Raw genomic sequence first — 11,490 nt, 5'->3', positions numbered from 1 at the left:
ATCCATGATCAGAAGGAGGTACAGTAAGTTATACATAACCTGTATCCATAATCAGAAGGAGGTACAGTAAGTTATACATAACCTGTATCCATGATCAGAAGGAGGTACAGTAAGTTATGCATAACCTGTATCCATGATCAGAAGGAGGTACAGTAAGTTATACATAACCTGTATCCATAATCAGAAGGAGGTACAGTAAGTTATGCATAACCTGTATCCATAATCAGAAGGAGGTACAGTAAGTTATACATAACCTGTATCCATAATCAGAAGGAGGTACAGTAAGTTATACATAACCTGTATCCATACTCAGAAGGAGGAACAGTAAGTTATACATAACCTGTATCCATAATCAGAAGGAGGTACAGTAAGTTATGCATAACCTGTATCCATGATCAGAAGGAGGTACAGTAAGTTATACATAACCTGTATCCATAATCAGAAGGAGGTACAGTAAGTTATACATAACCTGTATCCATAATCAGAAGGAGGTACAGTAAGTTATACATAACCTGTATCCATACTCAGAAGGAGGAACAGTAAGTTATACATAACCTGTATCCATAATCAGAAGGAGGTACAGTAAGTTATACATAACCTGTATCCATAATCAGAAGAAGGTACAGTAAGTTATACATAACCTGTATCCATAATCAGAAGGAGGTACAGTAAGTTATACATAACCTGTATCCATAATCAGAAGGAGGTACAGTAAGTTATACATAACCTGTATCCATAATCAGAAGGAGGAACAGTAAGTTATACATAACCTGTATCCATAATCAGATGGAGGTACAGTTAATTATCTATTAACTGTATTTATACACAACATGAGAGACACTCAATTATATATTATCTGTATCAATCCACAAACAATGAACAGTATTAATTATGCTTAACTTGTGTCAATAAACTTCTTGACTGGAAGTTATTCATTATTTATACATAAACAATTTTTGCCTATTTTTCAGAGGACTGGATTCCTCTGTGATTTCCTATACACAGAGTCAGGTGAATGGAATGGTGCTAGCTGTCAGGGAGTTTGCTGTGGAGACATCTCAACTGACCAAAAAGACACTGTTTACCGAGGCCAAGTCCGAGGAGAAGGGAAGAAAGAGGAGAAGGGCAGGATCACGGGGTCAACAAGCAAGGTCACAGGGTCATGGTGATACAGAGTGTGTGACACATCCTGACAATTTCTTCCAAAATTATTTTGAAGTGTTTGGAAGGATGTTTTCCTTAAAAAAAGGGTTAGTACACTATGTTGCAACATTAAACAGCCTTATAGTACAGTATAACATACTTATAGTCAACAGCCTAATAAGGAATTGATGCTTACAACATATATATGGTTTTAAATCCCTGTGGATTGAATTATACATGTATTGAAATCCCATGACTTAAAACGACCATCACAAGAGGTTGTACATTTACATTGAAAGACTGAGGAATCAGAGGGTGAATTAAAAGAAAGGGAAGGTTGAATATTTATTAACTCTTTCTGACGTATTGATCTTGTGTTTTAGTGAAATACCCCAGAGATCGTTTACCTTCCGAGACCAATCCGTGAGAAACAGTCCAGATCTGGCGTATCATTTCTTCTCTAAAGGGAAGTCAATGGAAGAACTCTTTTTCCTGGTGAAGGTAATTTTAGTTTAAACATGCTTAAGAAGAATTCATTACTTTTAAATGCAATTTTAGACTTAAAAAGCCTCTCCTTGTAGAGTTAATGGTAATACCAGCCAATGGAGATCTTTTATTTAACTGTTTATTTTTTGTAGAGATATTATTTTGTTTCCCTGAGCTATGATCTTTGTTGAACTTTTTTTCAATTGAAAAGAGTTTGAAACAAGAGGCCCAGGCCGGAATTAAAAATATCTTTGTTTCCCCTAACCCGACCCTAAATTCTCAAGTTGGGTCGGTAGGTAGGTAAACAATTTTATTTTCTGACAGCATCTTTGAAAATACATTCTAAAATTTAATGGAAAATTACATATTTATAAATAAGGAAAGTACAAAAGAAAGTGATTTGTGAACAAATTGCTAAGTATCATACATATGCCGTTTAAATGCAAAATTCATGGTTAATTAATTCACAACTGTAATTTAGATGAGCTTGTGAAATATCTCACCAGAGTACATTTATAAAAATCGAATAAAAATAGACAAGATTCTCAAATACCAAAAGACTGGACATCCGAGTATATTTTTTCAAACCTTCAATCACCCTCCAGTGCTTATAGACAGTCATTGTACTTTTTTTTAGGGCTATGAGATTTGCAGCGGTTCTAGCGCATTTTGCTTTAGAGTTAAGACGTAAGTGGCTAAAAATTAAGTCGCAGGTTTAAATACCAATGAGGACATTGTAAACGGTCCTTCAAAAGGGACCATAAAAACTTTTGTCCAGTGTCGCAGTGGCGCGCAAAAGATCCCACTGCTTAATGGCAAAAAAGTGCGTAGTGCATCTAAATTTGGAGCAATGGGGAAATGTTCAAATGTCCCAACAAATCTCGAAGGGATTAAGAGCAAAGAAACAACCAATCTTCAAGGGCCTAATTAAAGAAAATGACACTGGACGTCTCAGGAAGTTGAATTATGATTTCAAAACTATTTGGAAAGAGTATTTAAACAGTATTTAAATGAACCAAACCAAATCTACAAATGATAGAAATTCTATATAAAACAATGTCATAGTCACGAAGTTTAACCCGTAAATGAAGGCATGTAAAAGTACAACTGAATTATATTTATCAGGATGAATATGCAGACATATTTACAACAACTCCTATGATTCCATAATGGCATAAAGTTAACATAGGAACATAGATGAATTGTTTATCAGATCAAAACTCAAATTAAATAAAATGCAGTGAAATTGAATGATGTGTTCACTAGGTGGGCCCCTCATCTGCTCATGAGGCTGGCCTTTCCATGTATTACGTACCTGAAATTCAACATACAGATTCGTTTGTTCGTTGTTTACCGTCCCTTTCGAAAATTTATTCACTCACATGGAGACACCAAGACACCTCAGAAACTCTTAATAAGTCATTGTAAATTTTATCAAATTGCTTCAAGAGTGAAGAATTTTAGTCAGCAAAAGGCATAAGATTGAGACATCGCCCTTGTTTTATGAAGAACTTCTCTATAATCACATCTGGGCGCTATTTTGTTTCCATCAAATGCTTGAAAATCACAGGAGAAAAATGTCGGTCGTTCTGTTAAAAACTGATTTTGATGAAATTGTATTTAATAAAACTTGGTTGACAATAAAAAAAATTTTGAATCATCTTATTTAAAAAAATCTTTTCAGTCGGCGCGTTTAAATTGGGTCGGTCGCGTTAGGGGAAACAAAGGTATTTTTTATTTTGGCCTCAGGGGCCACAGCGCTCACCTGAGCACATCAGGCGTTCATCATTTGAACAAATAGATTACATAGTGAAAATGCATTATTTCTTTGAAAATCTTCTGCTCTGCACCTGGGTATTGAATAAACTAACTAAGAACATAGTTATGGTGAGCAAGAGTGCCTCTTCAAGATTTGTGAATTTTATGGCCCCAGGGTCAGGGGTTCTGGTGTTCGGGCGGGGCTCCATAGATTATATTGTGAAAATGCATTTATTCTTTGAAAATATTTTTCTCTGCTCTTGGGTATTTAATGAACTAACTAAGCACATAGATATGATGAGCAAGAGTACCTCTTTTTGTTCAAACGTTGTCGTGTGTCGTGTGTTAACATTTGAACATTTTCAGCTTCTTCTCTGAAACCACTGAACCAATTTCAACCAAATTTGGCACAAAGCATCTATGGGTAAAGGGGAACAAAAATTGTGAATTTCATGATCCCTGCCCCCCTGGGGGATGAGAGGTGGGGCCAAAACCACTAAAATTAATGCAATCTTTAAAAATCTTCTTCTTTACTCCTGGACAACAAGCAGTCAAACTATTTGCATGATTGTAATCAGCATTGAGTCCTCTACCAAAATTGTGAAATTCATGGCCCTGGGGTCAGGGGTTCTAGTACAAGGGTGGGGCTTAATAAGTATATAGTGAAAATGCATTATTTCTTTGAAAATCTTCTTCTCTGCTCCTGGGTATTAAATAAACTAACTAAGCACATAGCTATGATGAGCAAGAGTACCTCTTCAAGATTTGTGAATGTTATGGCCCCAGGATCAGGGGTTGTTGTGTTGGGGGGGGGGGGGGGGGCTCTATAGATTACATAGTGAAAATGCATTATTTCTTTGAAAATCTTCTGCTCCGCTCCTGGGTATTGAATAAACTAACTAAGAACATAGTTATGGTGAGCAAGAGTGCCTCTTCAAGATTTGTGAATTTTATGGCCCCAGGGTCAGGGGTTCTGGTGTTCTGGCAGGGCTCCATAGATTATATTGTGAAAATGCATTTATTCTTTGAAAATCTTTTTCTCTGCTCTTAAGTATTTAATGAACTAACTAAGCACATAGATATGATGAGCAAGAGTGCCTCTTCAAGATTTTTGAATTTTATGGCCTCAGGGTCAGGAGTTCTGGTGTTTGGGGGGGGGGGGGGTGGCTATATAGCTTACATAGTGAAAATGCAATATTTCTTTGAAAATCTTCTGCTCTGCTCCTGGGTATTAAATAAACTAACTAAGCACATAGTTATGATGAGCAAGATTGCCTCTTCCAGATTTGTCAATTTTATGGCCCCAGGGTCAGGGGTTCTGGTGTTAGGGCGGGGCTCTATAGATTATATAGTGAAAATGCATAATTTCTTTGAATATCTTCTTCTCTACTCCTGGGTATTAAATAAGCTAACTAAGCACAAAGTAATGATGAGCAAGAGTACCTCTTCCAGATTTGTGAATTTTATGCCCCCCGGGTCTGGGTTCTGGTGTTAGGGCGGGGCTCTATAGATTATATAGTGAAAATGCAATAATTCTTTGAAAATCTTCTTCTCTGCTCCTGGGTATTTAATGAACTAACTAAGCACATAGATATGATGAGCAAGAGTACCTCTTTTTGTTCAAACGTCGTCGTGTGTTAACATTTGAACATTTTCAGCTTCTTCTCTGAAACCACTGAACCAATTTCAACCAAATTTGGCACAAAGCATCTATGGGTAAAGGGGAACAAAAATTGTGAATTTCATGATCCCTGCCCCCCTGGGGCCTGAGGGGTGGGGCCAAAACCACTAAAATTAATGCAATCTTTAAAAATCTTCTTCTTTACTCCTAGACAACAAGCAGTCAAACTATTTGCATGATTGTAATCAGCATTGAGTCCTCTACCAAAATTGTGAAATTCATGGCCTTGGGGTCAGGAGTTCTAGTACAAGGGTGGGGCTTAATAAGTATATAGTGAAAATGCATTATTTCTTTGAAAATCTTCTTCTCTGCTCCTGGGTATTAAATAAACTAACTAAGCACATAGTTATGATGAGCAAGAGTACCTCTTCAAGATTTGTGAATGTTATGGCCCCAGGGTCAGGGGTTCTGGTGTTGGGGGGGGGGGGGCTCTATAGATTACATAGTGAAAATGCATTATTTCTTTGAAAATCTTCTGCTCCGCTCCTGGGTATTGAATAAACTAACTAAGAACATAGTTATGGTGAGCAAGAGTGCCTCTTCAAGATTTGTGAATTTTATGGCCCCAGGGTCAGGGGTTCTGGTGTTCTGGCCGGGCTCCATAGATTATATAGTGAAAATGCATTTATTCTTTGAAAATCTTTTTCTCTGCTCTTGAGTATTTAATGAACTAACTAAGCACATAGATATGATGAGCAAGAGTGCCTCTTCAAGATTTTTGAATTTTATGGCCCCAGGGTTAGGGGTTCTGGTGTTTGGGGGGGGGGGTGGCTATATAGCTTACATAGTGAAAATGCATTATTTCTTTGAAAATCTTCTGCTCTGCCCCTGGGTATTAAATAAACTAACTAAGCACATAGTTATGATGAGCAAGAGTGCCTCTTCCAGATTTGTGAATTTTATGGCCCCAGGGTCAGGGGTTCTGGTGTTAGGGCAGGGCTCTATAGATTATATAGTGAAAATGCAAAATTTCTTTGAAAATCTTCTTCTCTACTCCTGGGTATTAAATAAGCTAACTAAGCACAAAGTAGTGATGAGCAAGAGTACCTCTTCCAGATTTGTGAATTTTATGGCCCCAGGGTCAGGGGTTCTGGTGTTAGGGCGGGGCTCTATAGATTATATAGTGAAAATGCATAATTTCTTTGAATATCTTCTTCTCTACTCCTGGGTATTAAATAAGCTAACTAATCACAAAGTAATGATGAGCAAGAGTACCTCTTCCAGATTTTGAATTTTATGGCCCCAGGGTCAGGGGTTCTGGTGTTAGGGCGTGACTCTATAGATTATATAGTGAAAATGCATTTATTCTTTGAAAATCTTCTCTGTTTCTAGGTATTAAATAAACTAACTTAGCAAATAGTTATGATGAGCAAGAGTGCCTCTTCCAAAATTTAGAATTTTAAGGCCTCAAGTTTAAGGGTTATGGTGCTAGGGCGGGGCTCTATTGATTATATAGTAAAAATAAATTCTTTGAAAATCTTTTCCTTTGCTCCTGGGTTGTATGCCAATTATCCAAGTAAACATATATATTTATGATGAAGAAAGTTGCATCTATCAAAGTGGTTTTTTATGCCCCAAGGGTCAGATGGGGGGGGGGGGGGTTACATAGTCTGAAAATAAATTAATGCCTTGAAATCTGCTCTTTTGTCTTAATCAACCATTTTATGATAACATTTGCAGAATTTTGAAATATGTGGCCCATGGTTCACTGGTTCCTTTAGGGTGAGGTGCACAACTTGGTATAAAGTGATAGTGCATTTTCTCTTTGTTACTCTGATCTACCTCTGGGTATTAAGTAAATAGAGTAAGCATGCTAAGTTGATAATTATGATAAGCAAGGGTGCCTCTTTCAAAATTGTAAATTGTGAATTTCATGGCCTCTGGTTTAAAACATGAACTAAATTTAATTGTTTGAAAGTTGTTACACAATACTCAGGTGACCTATAAGGCCCGTGGGCCTCTTGTTTAAAAATGCCATTCATTTTTAACAAATTCATGATTATCTCCCCTTGGAAAAGGGTGTGGCCCTTCATATGAATAAACTTGAATCCCCTTCACCCAAGGATACTTTGTGCTAAGTTTGGTTGAAATTGGCCCAGTGGTTCTTGAGAAGAAGATGAAAATGTGAAAAGTTTACGACGACAACAACGACAACAACGACAGACAACAGACAAATTTTGATCAGAAAAGCTCACTTGAGCCTTTGGCTCGGGTGAGCTAATAAATGTTTACAGTAAAACTATTATATTACAAAGTGTTAGGGACAGATGATTAAATTGATTTGTAATTTGTAATATCCTCTATGATTTTGATATGTTTTAAAGTCACATGGAGTCTAAATCACTTAGTTGTTAGCATTAAATATGTGATAAGCTTGCTATAACCATGTTTTACTATACTTAAGCGTGTTTGCTATGACTATGTTTTACTTAAGACATACAAATCATTATCAATAAGCTGAACAAAGAGAATAGCAGTCAGATTCTGTCCTGTTGTAGACAATGAAATATGTGTTTTTTAAATTGCTTCTGTTTCATGTTTGCTGAAAGGTTTTTGTGAAAATTAAAATCTGGATTTGTAGATAAAGGAATCTTCAGTTAATCAGGGAGCAGTAGATATTGAAGAACAAGTTGGCACCAGAGAGTTAGCGCGAGTTGGAGCAGAGCTGCTGGGCCAGTCCATGTGTTGTGTGTTTTATCCCTGTTCACTGGGGATACTGTGTATGGAAACTAAAGTAAGAATATAACAAACAATGGATAAACAATAGATAATACAGTCAAACCTCATTTATCATATTCAAGTTGTGGAGAGCAAAAATTACATTTAAACTACAAATAATGAAAGTAAGTTATCTCAGTTATCTGGCAAAAATATGCGAATTTCTAACAAACCAGTCCACATGATAATACAGGTGACTCTCGATCTCTTGAAGTTCAAGGGACCGCAAGAAAAGTTCGAGAGATCGAAGGGTTCGAGAGATAGAAAGTAAAAAAAATCCGGAATTCTCAGTTCCGATCATCAAAGTTCTTCTATATAATCAACAACAATGATCGTACTTCGAATAAATAAAACGAATTCCTAAAATTTCAATACTTATCTGTTCTTATTCAATGATTACATGAAATCCGAATAGCAATTGTCGGATTGACTATTCCGCGGCTTGATCGGGTCCTTCACCTGTTCACCAATGTTCACAAGATTTTTCTCAATCGGTATTTAGTACTTCAGAAAGGAATTTCTTGTGCAATATTTGCCATACTGGGATTATGTCGACTCTAATAAAAGTTCATAGCGTATGGGAACTTATCGGTCTGACCATTAATTATTTTCTAAAAATAATTGTCTCGTTTTCAAGTCAAAATAAGATATGAATTTAAAAACAGTTTATAATTTACCAATAATAATCAATTAATTATATTAACACACGGACTACCCACAGGTGAAGTGTCATCTATGTAAACACCCAATTAATACCTCAATGCCAAGCCCCAGGTGTTCCCTGTTTTCCAGGTTAATTCAGGCTGCATCAATTTTACGCTTGATTGGCTTGTATACACACGCAATCAAAACTTCAAGAGGTAGAGAGTAAAATTCAATGAAATATGTGTAACAGGACCCATGTTTTGGTTCAAGCGATAGAAGTTCGAGAGATCAGGAGTAAATTTGCTTAGTTATATAGAGGGAAAAAAACGGGACCGTAGGTTCACATTGAGAGATTGAGAACTTCGAGAGATCGGAGTTCGAGCCATCGAGAGTCACCTGTAATATGAAAAAAAATATTAATTTTAGTTTTACATTATTTTTGCCAATTTTGAAAATAAAAATTTTCAAATAAAGAGATTGAATTTTACATGAATATCATGTAAGACATATTTACCTGTGATATTTAAACAGAGTTTCCAACTGTTGCCCACATTTCCTCCCATAGAAATAATAGATCTGAATTGGAAGAAGCTGAATCTTCATTCTTGATTTTGCAATGGTGCTGTTTTGACCTCTAATGTCAGATCAGACAATTAAATTGGATTTCTGTCAGCACAAAATTTACCTTGTAATTATAGTGTGAAACTAACATAATAGTTCTGTTATTTATAACTCTTGTATCTGTTGTAGATAAAGTTTGTATCATATAGCATAAATTTACTAAAATAGCCCTGTTGTTTATAAGTCTCTTGTTTCTGTTGTAGTTAATCTTTGTTTACCTGAAAATCTCGCTGAAGCATTCCATCTCCATATGTAAGGGAGAGAGGGGAACGTCAGGTAACCTGGGGAAAATCTTGTACACCGAGGCGTTTGACATTCTGAAAGCCGAGGACAGATTAAAAATGGCGGACTTCTTGTTCTGGTTAGGGTGTGTACAGGATTATGCGAAATATAATTTTTTCTGACCATGTACATAGATAATCAGTAATTGTAGGAGGTTGTCAGTGAATTGTACAATACAAATAATTGTCTTAGTTTGTCAGATCACTGCACATTAACAGTCTTTTTTCAAAATTTGTCAGTAAACACCATTAATTTTATATGTTAACATAGGTAATTTCAATGACTGTAATAGTTCTAAAATGCAGTGTTTTATCATTAATTATCTTGATTGATAAAAAAGAAAACTTGTCTAGGTTTGTCAGTTTAAAATAGTTTTTTTATCAGTTATTGGTAATTGCCTAAGTTTGTATACTATCAGTAATTGAAATTTTTTGAGAATTTAATAATAAAAAGTTGTCTAATATAAAGTTTGTCTAGGCTTGTAATTTTAAAAAAAAAGTTTTATCAGTATTCAGTGTTTGTCTTAGTGTTAACATAACAGTTATTGATATTTTTGGAGAATGTAGAAAAAAAGTTGTCTAAAAGATTTGGTATAAATGCAATGTTTTATAAATTGAATTTTACATGATCAAACAGGATTTTAGGCTTTTTCTAGAAGAAAACTTTGCCTTTTCCTGAGGTAGGAATTGTTTGATTTGATACATTAAAGAAACAAGCATGTAATTCAACAGGTTTACTAGATTATTCATATTTTGATTATACACCCAAAGCTAATTTTTACAGAAAAGTTGTCAGTTTTAATGTGTTTAGTTTATGTGTATAGTTTAATTACATTCTCATTTTCACTAAGGACTACAGTTTATTCTTGCATCATATGTTACACATTTTATGTTTCAAAGCACATAAACCCATGTGTTCTATTGCATGTAGACCTGAGTATTGATGTATTTTTTTATGATTGAATTTAATATGATTGAATTGAGATTAAATGTTTGTGGATGATGATAGAATTGTTTTTTTAGCTCACCTGAGCCAAAGGCTCAAGTGAGCTTTTCTGATCACAATTTGTCCGTTGTCTGTCGTCGTTGTCGTTGTTGTCATCGTTGTCGTCATCGTCGTTGTTGTTGTTGTAAACTTTTCACATTTTCGACTTCTTCTCAAGAACCACTAGGCCAATTTCAACCAAACTTGCCACAAAACATCCTTGGATAAGGGGATTCAAGTTTGTTCAAATGAAGGGCCACGCCCTTTTCCAAGGGGAGATAATTATGAATTAGAGAAAAATTAATGGCATTTTTAAAAAATCTTCTTCTCAAGAACCACTGGGCCAGGAAAAATGAAAAAAATGTGGAATCATCCTCAGGTAATGTAGATTCAAGTTTGTTCAAATCATGACCCCTGGAGCTAGGGTGGGGCCAAAATGGCCGACCCAAGTTTTACATTGGAATATATAGGAAAAATCTTTAAAAATCTTCTCAAGAACCACTGGGCCAGGAAAGATGAAACTCATGTGGAATCATCCTCAGGTAGTGTAGATTCAATTTTGTTCAAATCATGACCCCCGGGGCAAGGGTGGGGCCAAAATGACTGACCCAAGTTTAACATAGGAATATATAGGATAAATCTTTAAAAATCTTATTCTCAAGAACCACTGTCCAAAAAAGATGAAACTCATGTGGAATCATCCTCAGGTAGTGTTGATTCAAGTTTGTTCAAATCATGACCCCCGGGGATAGGGTGGGGCCAAAATGGTCGACCCAAGTTTTACATAGGAATATATAGGCAAAATCTTTAAAAATCTTTTTCTCAAGAACCACTGGGCCAGGAAAGATGAAACTCATGTGGAATCATCCTCAGATGGTGTAGATTCAAGTTTGTTCAAATCATGACCCCCAGGGCTAGGGTGGAGCCAAAAAGGCTGACCCAAGTTTTACCTAGGGATTTTTAAGGAAACCTTTAAAAATCTTATTTTCAAGTACTTCAAAGCTATGATTAGTGATATTAATATGGAACCATCTTTAGGTAGATTCTAGTTTGTTCAAATCATGAACCCCTGGGGGGTTAAAATTCAAGCCCCCCCCCCCCCCTCCCCAGTAAACTTTCAGTTCTGATCTGATATGTGCTTTTTCCTAGCCAATGTGCTCAGGTGAGCGCTG

At 35.9% G+C, this 11,490-nt stretch overlaps 1 protein-coding gene across 1 annotated transcript; it reads left to right on the top strand.

Moving 5' to 3' along the window:
- Positions 1-881: 881 nt before the first annotated feature.
- Positions 882-10,348, top strand: LOC134228498 (uncharacterized). The gene is made up of 4 exons (XM_062710149.1): positions 882-1,250; positions 1,527-1,644; positions 7,650-7,802; positions 9,256-10,348. The coding sequence occupies exons 1-4, from the start codon at positions 1,021-1,023 to the stop codon at positions 9,454-9,456; spliced, it is 702 nt and encodes a 233-aa protein (XP_062566133.1). The 5' UTR covers positions 882-1,020; the 3' UTR covers positions 9,457-10,348.
- The last annotated feature ends 1,142 nt before the right edge of the window (positions 10,349-11,490 follow it).

Source organism: Saccostrea cucullata, unplaced genomic scaffold, assembly GCF_032062105.1.
Source record: "Saccostrea cucullata isolate Sc308-1 unplaced genomic scaffold, CSIRO_AGI_Scuc_v1 ctg5205, whole genome shotgun sequence".
NCBI classification, from domain to species: domain Eukaryota; kingdom Metazoa; phylum Mollusca; class Bivalvia; order Ostreida; family Ostreidae; genus Saccostrea; species Saccostrea cuccullata.
The sequence above is the reverse complement of the archived record's forward strand: the minus strand, read 5'-3'. Positions and strand labels throughout refer to the sequence as shown.